Below are 20,529 nucleotides of genomic sequence, written 5' to 3'. Positions count from 1 at the left end.
TCCTGCTGCTTAATTCTCAGGGGATTTTTTTTTTTTAAATGGAGTTAAATAACATAATAAAATGTATAGATCTTAAATCTTCAGTGAATGAGTCTTTTTATTTATTTATTTATTTATTTCAGAGAGAGGGAGAGAGAGAGGGAGAGAGAGAGAGAATTTCTTAACATTTATTTTTTTTAGTACTTGGCGGACACAACATCTTTGTTTGTACGTGGTGCTGAGGATCGAACCCAGGCCGCACGCATGCCAGGCGAGCGCACTACCACTTGAGCCACATCCCCAGCCCAGTGAATGAGTCTTGACAGTTGTATTCTATATATCCATGAAATCACTGCCACAAATAAGAATATTTCCATCACTCTTTACAGGTCCTTTTTTTTTTCCTTTCCAAACCCTAAGCAACCACTTTCTGATTTCAGTCACTGTAGTTAGTTTTTCTTGTTCTTGAACTAATTGTATATGGGAGTGGGGCTACTTACTTTATCATAATAGTTTTGAGGTCTGTTCATGTTTTTGTGTGTATCAGTACACAAGTAGTTCATTATTTTTAAAATTATTGAATAGTATTCCATTATATAAATATATCACAATTTTTTATCCATTCTTTTTGGCCCCTAAATTTTAAATAGTTTTTTTAAATGTGAGTATCAATTTGGAGTAATATTTTCTTGATATATGAATTAGTAAAGGACTAGAGAGCTTTATAGGGAATTTGTCACAGGGTAAGTCAGAATTTTTAGTACCTACATGTTGTCTTTTTGCTTACATTTCCTCTTCTTGGCCATAGATTAAAAGGGAGAAAATGAGACATTCCTTCTCTAAGCATCCCCTATATAATGTATTCCTTTGGCCTGTTGCCTAGAAAGTTGTTTGTAGAGTTGATGGAAGGATATACAATATCACTGTGTCATGAAAGGTACTTACCTTGGCAGTCAAAAAAATTATGGAGAACATGCAGTATTTTCCCTGAAAGAAATTGCCAAATCTTGGTTCCCAATCATCTTCCCCTGTATCATTCTATTACCTCACTCCCCGTGCTGGCCCCCCATACATAATAGTCCCCTGTGTGCTCCTTTGAGCTACTGAATGTCCTCAGGAGATATTCTATCTTAGATATTGTGTTTTTGCCTGGATGCTGTGTACAGTGTACACAAATAGGTTGTAGGAAAGGGCTCATCTAATAAGGCCTTCTTGGGAGCGTAATGTCTTTGCTTTGTTCTAGTCAAAGTTAGACATAAAATAGTTCCTATCTACTTCTTTCACACCAAAAACAAAACAATTTCCCAAGCCCTGAATTTCCTCTCTATACTAAATAAACCATCAAAAGTGGAAATTATTTCTCTTTTAACTTTCTGGCTTTGTTCTTGCCTTTTTTTTTTTGACATTTTTAAAAATTTATTTTTTAGAAGTAGTTAAACACAATACTTTCATTTATTTTTATGTGGTGCTTGAGGATCGAACCCAGGGCCTCACAATGCTAGACGAGCGCTCTACTGCTGAGCCGAAGCCCCAGCCCTGTTCTTGCTTTTTAAGGCTTTTTTAGTTAATAAATTGTCCTGTCCCTCAGCTGCAACTTTCACTTTTTTGGCCTAGAAAACTTTTTTGTTTCTAGGAATGCTTATGCCTCAAATAAGGAAATTCTTTTGCATAGGATTGCAGGACTGGGACTGGGATTGGGACTGTTGCTCAGTGGTAGAGAGTACTTGCCTTGTATGTGTACGATCCTGGGTTCAATTCCCAGCACCGTTAAAAGTGTGTGTGTGTGTGTGTGTGTGTGTGTATTAAATGTTATTTTTGAGAGCAAAAGAGAGGCTGAGTCTAGAAATAATGGTTTTATAGTTAGTGTATCTTTGAATACATCACAGCTTTGGAATAGTAGTATTGTTAGCTGCTTTGTACGTTATGACAATTTCTTTTATCTAGAGGCAAAATGGTGAAGAAACTTAAAATGATTTGAAGACCTGAGTGACTTAAGTGAGGAATATTTAAAGAAAGAATAAGATAAGTTTGTCTTTTGTGAGAACTGACCTGGGGGCAATATTAAGCATGTTCTATAAAACTGGCACAGAAAGCTAAACTGGGGCCAGTGGGAACAAATAATACGGAGATGAATTTTTGCCTTTTTACAGAGTATTCCTAAAAGGAATTATTGGTTTCTGGAGGTGAAAACTCCATTTACTGGAGGTATACAAACAGGTCCAAGACAACCATTTTTCAGAGTTAGTAATGATTCAAGAACCTAGTTATCAAAGACCGTGGCTGAGGAATGCTAGAGTTAAATGAGAAAACTTCTAAGTACCCTTCCAATTATGAGATCCCATGGTTCCTTTTGTATCTTCAGTGGACTTTTCATCTTCCTCTCTGGTCTTTGACCATCTAGTCCATTAGTGAGAGAAAGCAAGTACCAAAGCAAGTCATATTTCCTGGGTTTGAGTTCTGTCTCTGGGATATACCAGTTGTATGACCTTAAGCAAATTATTTACTTTCTGTGCCTTGGTTTATTTATAAAATTGTGATGCTGATAATAATGAGATGCTTAAAGTACTTTAGGATAGTGGTTGGTACAATGTGAGCAATCAAGTTTTAGCTGATTATTATTATTATTATTATTATTATTATTTATTATTATCAATATTCTCTCTCTCCCTGTCAGTTACTTCTATTTATAAAACTATTCTTCCCTGTCTTTTCAGATAGTCCACTCTGTTAATACATCTTTTGTGACTATCACTCAGGGTGCTGAGATAATAAACTCAGCTTAAAAAAAAATAGCTTAAATGATAAGATCTATCACCTCATATATCAAGAGGTCCAGAGATAGGAAGGATCTAGGTCGACTAATTTAGTGTCTACATCATAGAATTAAGAATGTAGGCTTGGGGCTGGAGCTGGAGCTCAGTGGCAGAGCACTTGCCTAGCACATTTGAGGCACTGGGTTCAATCCTTAATACCATGTAAAAATAAATAAAATATAGGCATGCTCCATCTATCAAAACAAAACAAAACAAAACAAAAATATGCAGGCTTATTTCTTCTGCTTTCTCATCCCCCATTTGTTGGCAGCTGCCACAGTCCCAGGATCATTTGCACCCAAGATCACCTTCAGCAGAGGATGCTGCTTTTTTTAAAAGGTTTTTTTTAAAAAAAACTTTAAATATAGTGGGAAGCCTTTCTAGGAAGCTTTTCCTTGAAGCCGCCCACCCAGCAAAGTCCCCTCATGTCTCGCTAGTGATGATTGAGTCACTTGTTCCTTCTAAAACCAGCCACAAAAAGGAAACAGAATTATCATAATTGGTTCATATAATTAAGCTTTGGCCCCCACGGCTCTAGGGTAAGGTCACCTTCCCTGATCATGTGTCCACAGAAGAAGGCAAATACCAAAAGAAATATGGAACTAGGTTGGGTGCAGTGGTGCATACTTGTAATCCCAGCAATTTGGGAGGCTGAGAAAGGAGGATTATAAATTCAAGGCCAGGGGCTGGCACTATAGCTCAGTGACAAAGTGCTTGCCTAGCATGTGTGAGGCTCTGGGTTCAATCCTCAGCACCACATAAAATAAATAAAATAAAGATCAATCAACAACTTAAAAATTTTTTAAAATAAATAAATAAAGGTTTCAGTCCATCTACAACTACCCAAAAATTTTTAAATAAATAAATAAATTCAAGTGCAGCCTCAGCAACATAGTGAGACCTTGTCTCAGTAAAAAATAAAAAAGGGTGAGGATGTAGCTATGTAGCCAGGTGTGGTGATGCACAACTGTAATCTTAACAACTTGCTAGGCTGAGGCAAGAGGATCACAAGTTCCAGGCCAGTCTCAGCAATTTAGACCTATCACAAAATAAAATAAAATGGGCTGGGAATAGAGCTCGGGGGTAGAGGGCCTTTGGGTTTAATCCTCAGTACTAAAAAAAAAAAAAAAAAAAGACGAAAAAAAAGAAAAAGAATCTAAAACTAAAATTTTCCTATATTTTCAACGAATGAAAGAAACTATATGGATCCTTAAAACTTGAGTTTGAATATGTAACCATATTCCACAGGCGGCTGTTGTGAAAGATCATTTATCTATTTGCTTTCCCAGTTTTTTTGGCTGAGAAACAGTGCTTGGACACCAAAATTATTTCTGGTGTTCATGTAATGGTCCTTTCCTGGCCAACAGGTAAAGAAGAGCTACAAAGTTGTCATTCTGATTTTGTATTTAGTTCCATCCTAGAAAAAGAAGTAGTCAGCTGCTTTACATTTTTCCATATCACCTTCTTTTTCTGACAGAGAAGTTTGTTTGAGGCTAATTTAAACCTGGAAAGGAAAAATGTTGAGGGTCTATCATGTGGTATAAAAAAAGTAAACTTAATTTGTGAGATTTAAAAAAACTGATTTAGGATCAAGATTGAAGCAGCTGATAACTTACTGAAGGGAGCAACTATATAACAGATGGGACTATTTCAGAAATAGGAACATGATTCTGACCCTCTAGGAGAGATTATTAGGCCTCTCAGGAAGTTGCAGAAAAGAGCTCTTCTTTGTAGAATAGGGGGAGATTGCATAAGGTCATATCTAAGAGTTCTTCTAATTGTTATCTTTGCTCTAGAGGTGGCAAGGCGTATGCTGAGTTTTACTAGTATTCCAAACTAAAGAGAATTGAGGCATGATTTATCTTTTAGGATAGGAGGATGGTAGTAAATACACCCATTCATCATCCATACATATGTGCATAAACAAAGTCCATTATACAACCAATAATCAAAAAAAGCTGTAGGTTATAACTTTTTAGATGCCTATAGCTGTTGAATTAATTAATATTGACCTCTTTCTCTCTCTTTTCTTGCCTTTTTTTTTTTTTTTTTTTTTTTTTGAGACAGGCTCTTGCTATGTTGCCTAGACTAGTCTTAAACTCCTAGACTCAGATGATTCTCCCCCTCAGCCTCTTAGTGCTGGGACTATAAGAGCATACCCTTCTATGAAACCTTTTTCATTTTCTTTTCTTTTTTCATTTTGGTACTGGGGATTGAATCCAGAGGTGTTCTACCACTAAGCTATATTCCAGCTCTTTTTTTGAGATAGGCCAACTTTTCAATCTCCTGCCTCCTTCTCCCAAGTTGCTGCAATTACAGGTGTGTACCACTGTACCTGGCATGAGCCATTTTTTTTTAAGTCAGTTTCTTCCAATATTTCTTTTCTTTAAATTCAGCTTTATTACTTTATGTTGCATGAATGACTCTCTGCTCCCTTTAAAGAGAAGTTTTCTAAACCTATGCAAATTTAAGACTCCAAACAGCTTCTCAGGAGCTGCCACAAGGTGGACAAAATAGTAATCTTGCAGACTGTCTTACTTGTGTTGGATGAGGCTATCTGTGCTTCTTAAACTTATTTGAAGGTCAGAAATATGTCTGGTATGACAATTTTTTTGAAGTATTGCTAACTGTTTCTAGAGCCATACTAGGAATACATATGACATCTGGGAGGGTTTACAGTTTTATCTTAAAGGAGGGAAAGAACTATTTAAGATTAAAGTATAGTCAATAACCTATGTAAGAAGAAACTTCTACCAAACCTCTTGTTGTAACTAAGCATATTTGATTTTACCAGCTGAAGACGTGAATCTATGAAAGCATGTATAGAACATCAACTTCTGTTTCTTAGTGTATGTTTAGAGAACCACTGGCTTCATTACAGCATTTCCCAAGTAGTGAGAATGATAAAGAGTGGCCACTCCTGCATGGTAGATACTCTGTATTTTTGGGAGATGGTAGAGTGACTGAACCCAAATAACAGATAGAAATGAAGATACTACTCTCCTTCAGGAAGAGACCCAATCTTTCTGAAGGACAAATAGCTACAAAGTTCTCTTCTTTTCTTTTTTAGCTTGCTTAAGATTAAGAATTTAAGATCTTGTAACCATTGTCTGTTTTTGTTGCTTTTTTTAATGGGGAGTAGCTTGAAGTTGGTGACAATGTTGTGGTTTATGGTAGCTATGAAAGATCTCCCTTGGGAAAGTGTTTCTCTCTAGTGGTGAATGGAGCTTTATGATATATTTTTATTCTTTCTGGAGAATCTAGTGACTTCAGTGATTGAGCTGAAAATGTAAGCAAACTTCTATAGGGAACAAGGGAGGACAAATGAAATGCTAAGAGGATTTCTACTAATTTGCTTTAGAACTTAATGCTGGTAAACTTCAAAATAATTATGCTGAGTCAAAAAGTTTAGACATTGTATGATTCCATTTATATAAAATTCTAGAAAATGCATGGGGCTGGCGTGTTCATCAGTGATAAGAGAGTGTGGCGAGACCCTATGTTCAAGTTCTCTCCCTGCTTCCTCCCCGCAAAAAATCCTGAAAATTCAGATTAGTCTATAGTGACAGAAAACAGATCAGTGGTTCGCCAGAGGTGGTGAGAATAAGGGAGAGATTATGAAGGAACATGAGGAAAGTTGGCCGTGATGGATATACTATTTCAAATATAGTGGTAGTTTCACAGGTGTTTATATATAACTCATCAAATTGTACATTTTAAATCATTTTAAATCAATCAGCTTATTATTAAGTCAGTTTTACCTTAATAAATTTAGGAAAAAAATTAATCCAGAGCAGCATTTATCAAAGGACTCCTTTCTGGGTTATAGGGAGACTACTGGGGGGCGATATATATATATATATATGTGTGTGTATATGTATGTATTTATAAATATATGTATATATTTATAAAAATATATATGTGTATACACACATGAGAAATACAAGTCTTAGATGTATGTTAAATATAGAGACACACCTCCTGTTTAATACCTTTGATGTTTCTTTAGGAGTCCATAGAGGCTACTGTGTTCTGTTGAAGAACATGTCTGACAGTAACACTAGTCAAGAGACCCTGGAAATAATGAAAGAATCAGAAAAAAAGCTGGTGGAGGAATCTGTAAGCAAAAACAAGTTTATATCTAAGACTCCAAGTAAGGAAGAAGTTGAGAAAGAAGGTGAAGAAACCAGTTTGCGTCAGGAGACACAGGTAAGGATTAGAAGCATTATATACACTCTCTTTAATATTTGAATAGAAGTGAGAATCTGTAAGAATCTAGTCACCAATATCAACACTTGATGCTCCTTAAGAATCCCAACCTGAAGCCAGGCACAGTGGTATATGCCAGTAATCTCAGCTACTGGGGAGGTCAAGGCAGGAAAATCTCAAATTTGAGGCTAACGTCAGCAATTTATCAAGACCCTGCTATCTCAGAAATAAGAAGGGCTGGAGATGTAGCTCAGTGGTAAATTACTCTTCAATTAATCCCTATACGGAGAGGGGGTTACTTTATGTTGGGGCAGGGGCTTGTTCTCTCAAGAAATCTCTCCCTGCTAGGCATGGTGGTGCACACCTGTAATCCCAGTGACTGGGGCCACTGAGACAGGAGGATTGCAAGTTCAAAGCCAGCCTTAGCAACTTGGCAAGGCCCTAAGCAACTTAGTGAGACCCTGTCTCAAAATAAAAAAATAAAAAGGGCTGAGGATGAAGTTCAGTGGTAAAGTGCCCACAGGTTCAATCCCTAATACTTAAAAAGAAAACAAAAAAGAAACATCTCCCTGATGGGCTCAGTGGCATGTTCCTGTAATCAGGAGACTTGCAAGATTGAGGCCCACCACAACAACTTACCAAGGTGCTAAGCAACTTAATGAGACCCTGTCTCAAAATAAAAAATGGACTGGGGATGTAGTTCAGTGGTAAAGTGCCCCAGGGTTCAATCCCCAAAAGAAAGGGAGAGAGGGAGAAAAAGAGAAAGAGAGAAAAAAAGAAAGGACAAAATGAAATCCCTAATACATTCAGTAGTTCTTGCTACATTTGCTGCATTTTATATTTTTTAACTATCAAAAAATAAACTGTAGCCTGGGGTTGTAGCTCAGTGGTAGAGCACTTGCCTAGCATGTATGAGATACTGGGTTCAATTCTCAGCACCGCATATAAATAAATGAATAAAAAAGGTCTATCAACAACTAAAAATATATATAAAAATTTTTTTAAAATAAACTGTATACAAACATATTTAACAAGTCATAATATGGCTCATAGAATAAATTCTTAAAACTAGAGCTGCTTGTCTTCACACACAGTATTAAATTCATATCCTGGCTGTGTTAAAACAGTCAGCATTTTCTGGGTCAGAAATAGTCTCTGAACTTGCCACTTGGTGAATGAGTGAGAGGAATTTTATCCTTTGGTTCTTACGTTTTTCATCCAAATCCATATTCAATGCAGAATTACACGTAGTAGATAGTTGGCCAAGCTTCTTCCAGTGTTCTTTTTTGGTATCCAGCTAACTGGATTCTGAGCCTCCTCTACCCTATCTATTACAGCTCTCCTCTCCATCTATGGTCACTGCTGGTTTCTTCCATAATTCAAGACTAATCTCTAAATCCTTTCATTGATGCCCAAGCCTGAGATTGGCCTTTGTTATAAGCCTAGGAGATAGAACATTAACTCTAGCAGGAGCAATAGCATTTTGGAGTGTCTGGAAATTTGAAACATAATTTTTCAAGACAACTTAATTGACCTAGCCTTGTCCTCTTTAAAGATGAAAACAGCTACAACATAAAGGGATGAATTAAAATCAGACATCTCTCTGAGATATTTTGTTCTCTAGTCTACCTATTTTCTTACTGTCTTTCTGCTTAAAACTTGCCAGATCTCCATCCTGGCAGCTTTTCTCTCCATTACCTTTTACATGTGACTTGTTATTCCCCACCCATCCTCCCAAAGTTTGTGTAGACAATTTGCCACTGTTCAACTTTACTTCCAGCCTCCACCAGTATCAATAATGAATTTTTAAATACTCAGGACATATAAATGAATATTTAATTATGTACTGTCATATTACATGGAAGATAACAATTAAATGAACTTTTAGTACAACTTATTCTATTCTGAGGAGACTATTACGAATGATGTTCTGAACTCCAGTTGTATGCACTTTTTGAAAATAGGCAGTAAAGAAAGGACATCTGTTGGTTTTATATTCTTTATGAGCACCTGTGTACTGTAAAAATGTCTTCACCTGCATATAAAAACAGTCATAAATGGGGATCAAAAGGACCTGCCACCTTTCTAATTTGATTTCTTTTGCTGCCTCTAACTAAAGCAGGTAGAGAGGCTGCTGCCATCTACTGGAGTTTGTTTCTTTTGCAAAATTTTTAATCTTGTGTGCCACAGTGTATCTTATGGAGGAGTCCCTTAGGAAGCCCCCTCCTCTACCATTTCCCAACAGAACCCAAACCCCTTCAGCAGCACTAAAAATTCTGCTCCTCCTGTATTCCTTCTGCTTGTACCCTGACAGTCTCCCCAAGAATCTAACTGGTGCTGTCAAGGAAGTCTATGTTTTGAGGTAGAGCTGAAAATTTTTGAGGAAAGGGGACTGCATTACTAATATTGTGAGATATATTTTGGGAATCAGCAGTTGGAACTCACAGTATCTTTTGCATGGATACAGTGCTGCAAAATTCAGGTTCTGAAATTCTGTTTATAATGGGCAAGACTTCAGGTAACACATATTGAACTTAGGTATATCCTATAAATAACCAGCTTGGTGTGGCCTCCTTGTTGGGCTTTCTGACTTTAAACTTGTAATCCCTCTGATTCATCTACCATGCTGCTTTAGAAAGATGGTCATGAAATAAGAAACTGAATTTTTAAATTCTTCAAGTTTTCTGTGTGTCTTATTACCATAGGCTAGGTCCCAGATTTCCCAGCATGATTTGATTCCTTGGTCCCTTATAAAAGGAAGCTGAAGTTTGGGGAAAGCTTGCTTTTGTATATGCCTTCTCTTCCCAGTATCCCCTCCTTAATGTTCTTTCCCTGAGCTCCTTCAACTCCTGAACCCTCTTCCAACATCTAATACCTGTTTACCTCTCAAAACTCAATCCAGATACGTCTTTTTTTCAGGAGGTCCTTCCTGACAACCTTACTCACCCACTGAAGGTCTATATTATATAATTCTTATTATTAATGTCTTGTCTTCCTCACTGAATTATAAGCTCCGTTAAGCCCAGGTTTTGTTCATTTAGGCTTATGGTTATATTCCTAAGTTCTAACACAGTGCCTTACAGGCACTCAATACTTGTTAATATATGAACTTATATGTTGCTAGGTCTGAGTTAGATGACTTCATTATGTGCTTCTGTCAAACTTTGTGAGTACCTCTGTAACACACTTAATGTACTATACTGTAATTGTCTATTTATCTGTCTTCTCCAACAGGATTATGAGTTCCTTTGAAAAGGTTTGTCTTTTATCTCCATATCCTCTGGTAGCAAGCATAGTACCTGCTACATGTTAGGCTTTTAGTATGTCTTTGGCTGTTTAATGAAAATTACCCATTCTGGGAAATAAGCAGATCCATATATCATTAGTAGTGGTATAAATTTATACAACACTTTGAAGGTTAATTTAGCAATACTTTATAAAAATGTTAGTGGATTACAGATATACTGTTTACAGATAAACTTAATGATGTGGTTGTTTATATTAGCAAAAGATCATAAATGTCCTAAATGGTACAATTTAAGGACTGGTAAAATTAGTTATGTTATAGCCATACAGTGAAATACTGTATAGCAATTAAGAAAGACAGAGTAGGTCTTCTGCACTATGCTATCCATTTAAAAAAAAAAAATGAAAAAAAGAAAAAAGTTTAACAGCAAAGTTTAGAGAGTAATGTGTACAATAATAGTGTGTACATGGTTTTAAAAAAAAAACCTGTGTACACGAGTACAATAAACTTACATATGCATAAGAAATGTCTCTGGGTGGATCTAAAAGAATTTCAATACTGGTTAATCCTTTAGCAGGGAACCAGCTGTCAGGGGGACAGATATAAAAGATTTACTGTTCATTATATAACTCCATTATGCCTTTTAAATGTTTGTGATGTGTATATGTATTATTTATTTGAAAAAGTAGTGATAAATGCTGCTTCATATTTCTGGACTGTGAATCTTCCCTTGCTGTAACAGGTCTTGGCATTGACCAGCTCCATCATTTCTTACTCTTTCCATCTACCTTCCCAGTTCTCCATTTTGCATTGTGGCAGTGTTGTTTGCTATCTAGTGAAGAGGACCAAGGAAAGAAAAATCCTCACCTACCCAAGACCATGCTGGTATTCTGCCTCTGACTTATTTCCCCTTCCCCACCCTACAGCCTCAGTTGGACATTCCAACCCCTTCCCCAAAAGGGTGGGGTAATATTTAGAACAAATATCTATGCAAATTATATATAGGCAGAGTTTTCTTGCTTGCACTTTATACCCTACTCATACACATTTTGATATCTCAGATGTTTAGAAATCCTATGAGTTTATTTGCTGTTCCCTCCTCCTACCTCAAGCCTCATCCTTCATCTTACGTGGCTTCTACCCTGTTCCTTACCCACTCTTTCTTCCCTTTGCTTGGGAGATCTTATCCCTTTCTTCCATGCCTCTTCCTTTTTATCCTCTCCCCTCTCATATCTCTGACCCAGACAAGCTAGCTATGAGATTCACCACCAGGAGCTTAAAACTGGGAGAATTTTCATATTCAAGTATGGAGGCATATGGGAAGAAGACTTTTCATTCCATTTTTGCAGTGATTTATAGAGACAGGTATTTTGGGTATCTCAAGTTGGAACTCTGATGTTCCAACATCTGTCTCATAAGGATGTTATTATAAATCATAGTTAAGGGACCACATTTTATATCCATTATAAATTAAATAGGCTTCTTATGCAATCTTGGAGTAAAAAAAAATTTCATGCTGTGATAGTAACATTTTCAGAAGCATTTTAATCAGGAGAGAATTCCATGGTTTGTCCAAAAGTATTTTCAGTCTGTGAAAAAGGCCAGCAAATCAATTGTTCCTTTTCTTTATCTTCATGGTAAATGGTGATTTGACTGGTATGAAGTCAGTTATGGTAAATGACGATTTGACTGGTTTGAATGATTTGAAGGCCCTTCATGTCACAGTTGCTGCAGTTGGAGTAGAGTGACACCAAGGATTTTGATTTTCATCAAAATTTGGCAATTGTTATAATGGTTTTTATAGTTAGTGCTTTTATGCTGTAAGCATATATTGCTTCTAACTTCAGTATTGATTTTCCCCATCTTTAATATTTTCCAATTCCCTTTTAACAGAGGCGGACATCCAACCATGGTCATGCCAGGAAAAGAGCCAAGGTAAGACTTCTTCCTTCATTGCTTGTTTTCTAATGTTATTAGTAATACATTTCACAGATAGATATATCATCAACCTCTAGTTTATTCAGATTATATGTTGGCCAAGTTTTCTTGTTTGCACTTTCTACCCTAATTATGAATTTGCATCATACACACAGTTGCATGCACACACACACACACACACACATATATTTCCTAGTGGAAGGTCTTCTTCATTTTTCTCCATTACCTCTAATTCAGTCATAATTCTGATGCCTGAAAGGACACCCAGCTGGAGCCTTCTGCAAAGCCTGGGAGAATTTGGTACTGGTTGTGCTAAAATGCTAGTTTGTCTGCTCACTCTGGCTTCTTTAGGAGATTGGCTGTTTGTGTGAGTTTTGAAATTCACTTTCACATTTTTCCCCTCCGTTTGAATTTTTCTTAACATGAATCCTGCCCCAATTAGTAGAAATGACTCCACATTTTCAGATATCCTAGAAATACAGACTTATTTTTTTTTTAATGTTTTACTTTTTACATTGGGACAGAGAAGAGGATTTTGTTTTTAATCATTGTATGATAAAATCAACACATTATAGATTATTTTAAGCAGAGTTATCAGGAAAGACTATATTATTATCTGATAGCTTTTTTAATTTAGCTGGGGAATAATAGAATATTAGACCTTCCTTGTAGTGGGAAGATTGTCATCAGAGGTGCCCACCCCCTTCCTCTAGAAAACTAAGGGTAGAAAATTTGGGAGTAGCCCAGCCAGTTTGTGGCTTGGGTTGGAAGAAGGTCAAGAAATTTGATAAGTAGCACTATCTCATGCTTCAAATGGCCTAATTACAGGGAAGGCCATGATGTTAATGTTTAGAACAGAGGATATTCACTGCTGTTTTAGGTCTGCCAAGATTTTTTGACATAAATAAGACAGTTATTATTTCCATTTTGCAATGAGGAAACTTGAGCTATAGAATTTAAGTAAACTTAACAAGGACATTCAGTAGTTAAAAACAGAATTAGCTTGAGGTTATTCCTCAGACTCACAAATTCTTTTCTGGTACTCCCCTACCTGGAGTACACACACTGTTTTTGCTTTGGTATTCACTGCAAACCTTAGTTTTATCGTAAGAACTCTCAGTAAATGTTTATAGCTAGATGTCTAATGAGTCACTCTATAATTTTTGGCTTCAGTGATTCTTAGGAAAGCAGTGATTTGCATAATGAATTTTAGATCTTTTTGAGATTCAAGAGTCAGCAGAAGAAAACCAGGTGGATTAGCTTTTTATTACACTAAATCCTAAGTATTATAAAATTTATTTGTCTTTCTCTTCATTCTTTCCTAGACACTTCTTTTCATATCCTTCCCATCTCAAGTTTAGAGTTGTTTAGCGTTTATTGTCTACTATATGCTAAGCACTATTTGATGATATGTATATTTATATACTTTATATTATCTGATTTTCACAACCTTTTAGGTATTTTTTTAGTCTGATTTTATTGAAGAAAAACAGAGAACAATTAAGTAATTTGCTCAGAGTCTAATATCTTATAAATGCAAAAACCAAGAGTCATAACTAGGACTTTTGGCTCAAGTCCATTGTCTTTCTATAGTGCTATACTGCTACGTATTTGCAATAAACTTTCAAGTCAAGAAATTATAGCACTGGACTAGAGACAGAAGAGGGCTAAGGAAAGTAGGTTTCCAACCATCTGTGATTTGTTTTTACATATCTATTGTTGTAAGCAGAATTACCTTTCATTTGAACCTGGAATTGGCAAATAGGACCTATTTGGAAACTCAGAAATCAAAACAAACAACAACAATGAAGAACCAGTAAGGAATCAACAGCTAACAGAGCCAAAGAAAGAAATATACATAGCTGTTTGTTTGTTTTTCAGTCTAATTCCAAGCTGAAATTGGTACGTAGTCTGGCAGTATGTGAAGAGTCCTCCACCCCATTTGCTGATGGGCCATTAGAAACCCAGGTAGGTTGTTTAAAGAATAAGTATAGCTTTTGAGTGCATGGCATTTGTTTGGTTTGGTGTAGCAATCACAGCATCAACATCAAGCTTGGAAATCAGGGAAAACGGTACTTTAAAACAAAAGCTATTGGGCTGGGGTTGTAGCTCTGTGGTAAAGTGCTTGCCTAGCATATGTGAGGCATAGGGTTCAATTCTCAGCACTGCATATAAATAAAAAAAATAAGGTCTGTCAAAAAAAAAAAAAATTCTGAGTACCAGGGATTAAACTCAAAGACACTTGACTACTGAGCTACGTCCCCAGTCCAATTTTGTATTTTAGGATCTCACTGTGTTGCTTTAAGTGCCTCACTTTTGCTGAGCCTGGCTTTGAACTTGGAGTTCTTCTGCCTCAGCTTCCCTAGCCACTGGGATTACAGGCGTGCACATTATGCTCAGCCTAAAAAAGTACTTTTTAAAAAATAAAACAGAGGGGTTGGGATTGTGGCTCAAGTAGTAGAATGCTTGCCTAGCATACCTGAGGCACTGGGTTCAATCCCCAGCACTACATAAAAATTAATAATGGTATTGTGTCCATCTACAACTAAAAAAAAACCTTAAAAATAAATATAAAAAAGCCAGAAATTATTGAATAAGATAGGGCAGGGTGAGTGCATGACCTATAGATCATCATGTCTTGACCATACATTTTAATACAAACAAGGAGATCCCAGAGCTGATTCTGTTTTCCCACCCGTATTGTTCCTCCAGTGGTTAGAACCATTACCATCCAGTTTTTATGTCAAGAACAGCTGGTGTAACTTGAGCTCTTGTCTATAAGTAGGGTGTGACAGACTGCTGACAGGAAAAGCTTGGGCCTCCACTTTCTTGGTGGAACAAAAACTAAAGCAATTTAACAAAACATACTCTTCTATAAGATAAAGCTACCTCCCCAAAATTTGCCTCTATTGAGATTCTAAGCAAGTTGCAAGACAGTTAAAATCCTTATTCCTCTTTGAATATATTATTTTTTCCTCTTGTTTAAGGATATAATTCAATTGCATATCAGTTGCCCCTCTGACAAGGAGGAGGAAAAGTCCACAAAGGATGTCTCTGAAAAGGAAGACAAGGACAAAAACAAAGAAAAGGTCCCAAGGAAGATGCTCTCTAGAGGTGAGGACTTTCCCTGTCTCTCATCTGTCTTAATGCCTGGCTCTGTAGTGTACATTCCTCTCATCCTGAAACCTGGTACCCACTGGCCTTACTAGCCAAACACTTGTAGTCTGTAGTGTCCTACTGACTTGATTGCTTGAGAAGGTACCTAACTAGTTTACTTTCTTTGGTTTGGGGCTCACATGCCCCCAGAGAGCTACTTTGTCTGCATTGGTACTACCCAGGGGAGGACAGTATAGTCAATTCTGATTTATTTGTGCTGTGAAATAAATGGTGACATGGATAATCAGACTCTCCAGATAACATATATGTTTTGGTTTGGGATGGCTGGAATAATATTTTTTAAAATTTTAATGCAGACCTGCTCCCTTTTGGGGAGGGGGGGCACTTTACCACTGAGTTACATCCCCAGCCCGTTTAATTTGGGAGTTTTTTTGTTTGTTTGTTTCTTAGTACCAGGGATTAAACTCAGGAATATTCAACCACTAAGCCACATCTCCAGCCCTATTTTGTATTTTATTTAGAGACAGGGTCTCATTGAGTTGCTTAGTACCTCGCAGTTGCTGAGACTGGCTTTGAACTCATAATTCTCCCGTCTCAGTCTCCCAAGCCACTGAGATTATAGGCATGTGTTACTATGCCCAGATAATTTTTTTGTTTTGAGACAGGGTCTCAATAAGTTGCTTAGGGGACTGGGGTTGTGGTTCAGTGGTACAGTACTTGCCTAGCACACGTGAGGCACTGGGTTCGATCCCTAGCACCACATAAAAAAAACTAAACAAACAAAATAAAAGTATTTTGTTCATCTATAACTAAATAATAATAATAATAAGTTGGTTAGGGCCCTTCTAAGTCGATGAGGCTGGCCTTGAACTTGTGATCCTCTAGCCTCAGCCTCTAAATTGCAGGGATTACATGTGTGCACCACTGCACCCAGGTGGCTTTAAACTTTTGAACTGGTAGCAAAAAGACATATTCCATAAAACTGATAGTTGACAAGAAAAGGCAACCTTAGGATTAAAAATAGACAATATTTGGGCATTTTGTATTTAGATTCTGCAAAATTCAGTCTTGACTGCTCTTATCTGGAATTTATTTGCTATAGCTAGAATAAAACGTACTGTATTTTAATCGGGATATTCAGTAAATACACTTACCTTTCAGTAATGATAAGTGGCATTTTAGTATAATATTGATGCTACACTATGGCCCAGATTTTTCCTTTTGTGAAGGGGACTTTTGGAGGGCTACCAGTCAAGGTCATTCTGGATTTAATGCTAAAACCCTAAAGTTTGATTCTGCTTTCCTCTTCTTATCTTCTCGGTCAGGTTGTGGGTTTTACTTGGGATTAGGTACCATACAGGGCAATTTCATGTATTTTAATTTCTTTTGTTGTTGTGCTTCTAGACTCCAGCCAAGAATATACAGACTCCACTGGAATAGACCTACATGAATTTCTTGTAAATACACTGAAAAAGAACCCAAGGTAATAACATGATTGGTTTAAGAGAGAAAGGGAATAGGAGGCAAGAGGTCAAGCAACTTCCCAGAATTTTTCTATTATGAATCTTGGATATCCATCCCCTCCCTGAGTGTTTCTCAAGTATAGTTTTATATTCTGTGAGGGATTCAGAATACCCTCACATTGAAGTTTCTGCTTTTGGAAGAGTTAAAAAATTCTGTGGAAAAGAATGTAGAGACAAAGATATATGAAGATTTGGGAGCACAGTGATTAAAAAGCCAAAGAAAAAGATAATTGATTTGTACATAAGCTAAATCATCGATCATTGCTTTAAAAGACTGAATAACCAGAAGGGATGTAGAATAAATAGATTTATAAGTATAAAGTATGTGTTTATATGAATATATTGCTAACAATTAGCTTTCTGATATGGATAGCAAAGCATATGATTAGGAGGAGTCTAAAAAAATGTATACTTGGGTTTTCTCTTTCAAAATATCAAAGTATGGGGACTGGGGCTGTAGCTCACATGTGAGGCAATGGGTTTGATCCTCAGTACCACATAAAAATAAATAAATAAAGATATTGTGTCCATCTACAACTAAAAACAATATCAAAGTACAGGCTAGTGAGACACAGCAGCCTCTGCATTACAGTCCATTGGAGTTTGGATATATCCCTCCCTTTAGCTTCTGTAGTGAACAAGTTATTTTCAATTCCTGCTTTCAATGTCTATGGGAGGGCTGTGTTTTGTTTTGTTTTGTTTTAATCTTTTTTAAACAGGGACAGAATGATGCTGCTAAAATTAGAACAGGAGATTCTGGAATTTATTAATGACAACAAGTAAGTTACTTGTATGAAATATACACTTAGAGGTGGGAGGGGGCACTGGAAAGAAATTTAGATACAATTTTCTCTTTTGTCTTTCCCTCAAAGTGAGAATTTTGAAGTAATTAGTCACTGGGAAACAAAAGAAATTAAGAGAGCAATCGGAATGGATTAAAAGTATATGTATAGGGGGAAAAAGAATCCACTGTATGGGTAGATCACATTTTTTAAATCCATTCATCAGTTAATCAAAATACATAATTTTTTTTTTTTTTTTTTTACTTTTTGGTTATTATGAGTAATGCTACAATTAACATTTGTGTGGATTCGTGTTTACAATTTCTTTAAATATATATCTGGAGTGGAATTGCTGGGTTATATGGTAATTTTAGTTTAACTTTTGTGGAATTCCCCAAGAGTTTTATGAAACACTGTGCCATTTTAAATCCCTACCAGTAAAGTATGAACGTTTCAACTTCTCCACATCCTTGCCAACACTAATTATTGTTGTGATTATTATAGTCAACCAATTATTTATTCTTAAATAAAAATATCTAATTAACCTTATAAAAAAGTATATGTATGAAAACAGAGGTTTTTAAGTTGTTGCATAGACATACATTGAGAAAGAATTAATGTCTTTTTCAGCAACTAGGCTCTGTCCTGGAATTTGTATTCTTAAGTTTCCCTTTTTCCTTTGTCAAACTTTGTCCAAGTGGGTGGGACCAAGGCCTTAAGAAGTAGTCTTCGGATAGTAGGTAGATCAGAATAATTACAAAACTCTTGAGAGAAATCTTTTTGGTTTCCACTAAGTAAATATGTATCATCTTTATAATATGTCTGTTTTTCTAAGAAATGCTCTTCTTTAGACAGTGGTAAGAAAAATTACAGTTAGCTACTGTTACTATTATATATCTTATTTCACTTTTCCCCCTGGGTTTCCCCTTCAGTAACCAGTTCAAGAAGTTCCCTCAGATGACCTCATATCACCGGATGCTATTACACCGGGTAGCTGCCTATTTTGGAATGGACCACAACGTTGATCAAACTGGGAAAGCTGTCATCATCAACAAAACCAGCAACACAAGAATGTAAGGGAGAAAACTATGGAGTGGGTAGACTTTCCTGGGATAACCTGCTAGGGTAGAAGAAGAAGGTATAGGATCAAGATGACTCTTCTGTGAGGGGTTGGGGGATGGGCGGTTATATTATCGGTTTCTTTTTACAAAGCGTTAGAGACATAAAATTTTAGAGGCACTGATGTTTCTTGAAGATTGGCCTTAGCTCTTCTTCACCTTCATTGATAGGACCATACAACTTTGAAGGAAGAGAAGTTATAGGTGTATAAAGAAGAGTTCAATAAAACATCTATTTGACTTTTTGGATGTCTGACTTCAGAAATTCCCTATAGCGATTGTGGAATGTAGTAGAGCTATACCTAGGAGGTCTTCTTTCTAACAAAGGGGTCTTTTTTCCTCCCATCTTTCACAATTCTTTCCAAATCCCAGCCCTGAACAGAGGTTCTCAGAACATATAAAAGATGAGAAGAATGCCGAATTTCAACAGAGATTCATCCTCAAGAGAGATGATGCCAGTATGGACCGAGATGATAACCAGGTGAAGAATGGAAAAGGGTGGGCCTTTAGAGAGAGCCTGCAGTAAGAGAAACTGGGAAGGGAGAAGAAGTTTGTGGGATGGAGAAAACTCAAAATACCTTAGAATGGAAAATGTATTGAACTATGCTAAGTTGACTTTGGCTTAATGTTGAAGATTGACTACACTTATTGAGCTAGATGCCACTCTCTTAGTCCTGGAGAGACATGGTGCTGAGGTTTGCTGGATGATCTCATTTGGTCTAGAACTCCTTGGGTCTGCCACTGACTTCTAATTCCATGTCACTTTGGACAAAACAAGGTCTCTCCCTGCCTCAGCTGTGATCCAGCTGTTGGTTTCATTCTTTTTTTTTTCCACCCCCCTTTTATAGTTAGGGATTTCTTCAGGAATCACTAAAAGCTACTTTATCCCACTTCCACTCTTATCCTAGCTGAGGACTAGCCTTGAACTGACAAAGTTGTGGTCTGATTTAACCAATTATAAAGGTGTGCCTGATCCCTTTCTGCAAACTCCTTAATCTTTTCCCAACTCCTTCCACCAAGGTGAGTGAGTTAATTTGACTTTTGCTGATGGGAACCTCAGACAAGATCCCCTTTGTGATCCACTTCTAGGAGAATAACAAATGAACAGCCTGTCCCAACCCTTCATTTACAGGCCTAGCTGCTGCCCTGACCTGTGATAAACCCTTCAGATAGTGATTGGTTGCAGGTTTCCTCCCTAAGTAGAGGTTAGATCCAGCCTGCTTCTGCTTAACCTCCAAAGGGGGTTAGATTTGGAAAGTGTGGTTGGTTAGAGACATTATTGTCTTGCTAATTAATGATAACTATAATAATATCTAGAGTCAAAATTAGTTTTCTTGGGATATTGTGTGGTCTTGATACCAGGACCCATCCTGCTGCTTGAATATTAGAGGAGTCTTTTGAGAAAAGTGTCATTATCTAATGTGGACAAACACGCTGGGTCTGATTGAAAACAAAACAAAACAACAATAACAAAAAACATACAAAAAGACGGAACTAAATTTTAAAAAAACAAGAAAGAGTCTTTCCATCCTGATGCCCTTCTATCCATTTTTCCAAAACCCCTTTTCTGTGGATCAGGAATTATTCAGTCCTAGAGGCAAATTGGGGCAGAGTAGAATCTGCCTCTACTGTAAACTTTTTATCTCTCAGCTTCAGACTTGATCCATAATAGGGTAGACTCTGTGTACTTCTCTCTGGGATATTAATAATAAACATAGCATTGCTATTTTATTGAGTGTTTTCCCTGAACTAGGCTCTATTCTAAATGTTACATGCATTATTTCTTTTAATTCTCTTCACAAT

General features: G+C 36.7%; 1 protein-coding gene across 16 annotated transcripts in view; it reads left to right on the top strand.

Annotated features, from left to right (window-relative positions):
- Window positions 1-20,529, top strand: part of R3hdm2 (R3H domain containing 2) — a 150,329-nt gene that overhangs the window by 96,849 nt on the left and 32,951 nt on the right. For 15 of the 16 annotated variants that reach the window (XM_076854751.1, XM_076854755.1, XM_076854753.1 and 12 more), the window contains 8 exons: window positions 6,802-7,001; window positions 12,142-12,183; window positions 14,068-14,154; window positions 15,174-15,300; window positions 16,708-16,786; window positions 17,546-17,605; window positions 18,541-18,681; window positions 19,099-19,207. In XM_076854751.1, the coding sequence (XP_076710866.1) occupies window positions 6,837-7,001; window positions 12,142-12,183; window positions 14,068-14,154; window positions 15,174-15,300; window positions 16,708-16,786; window positions 17,546-17,605; window positions 18,541-18,681; window positions 19,099-19,207 (810 nt within the window). In that variant the 5' untranslated portion in view covers window positions 6,802-6,836. Of the gene's footprint in view, window positions 1-6,801; window positions 7,002-11,047; window positions 11,134-12,141; window positions 12,184-14,067; window positions 14,155-15,173; window positions 15,301-16,707; window positions 16,787-17,545; window positions 17,606-18,540; window positions 18,682-19,098; window positions 19,208-20,529 lie in introns of those variants that run through there. The other variant, XM_076854757.1, reaches the window with a different exon arrangement.

Source organism: Callospermophilus lateralis, chromosome 4 (genome assembly GCF_048772815.1).
Source record: "Callospermophilus lateralis isolate mCalLat2 chromosome 4, mCalLat2.hap1, whole genome shotgun sequence".
Classification (NCBI taxonomy): domain Eukaryota; kingdom Metazoa; phylum Chordata; class Mammalia; order Rodentia; family Sciuridae; genus Callospermophilus; species Callospermophilus lateralis.
Note: the sequence above shows the minus strand (reverse complement) of the source record. Positions and strands in the feature narration are given on the sequence as shown.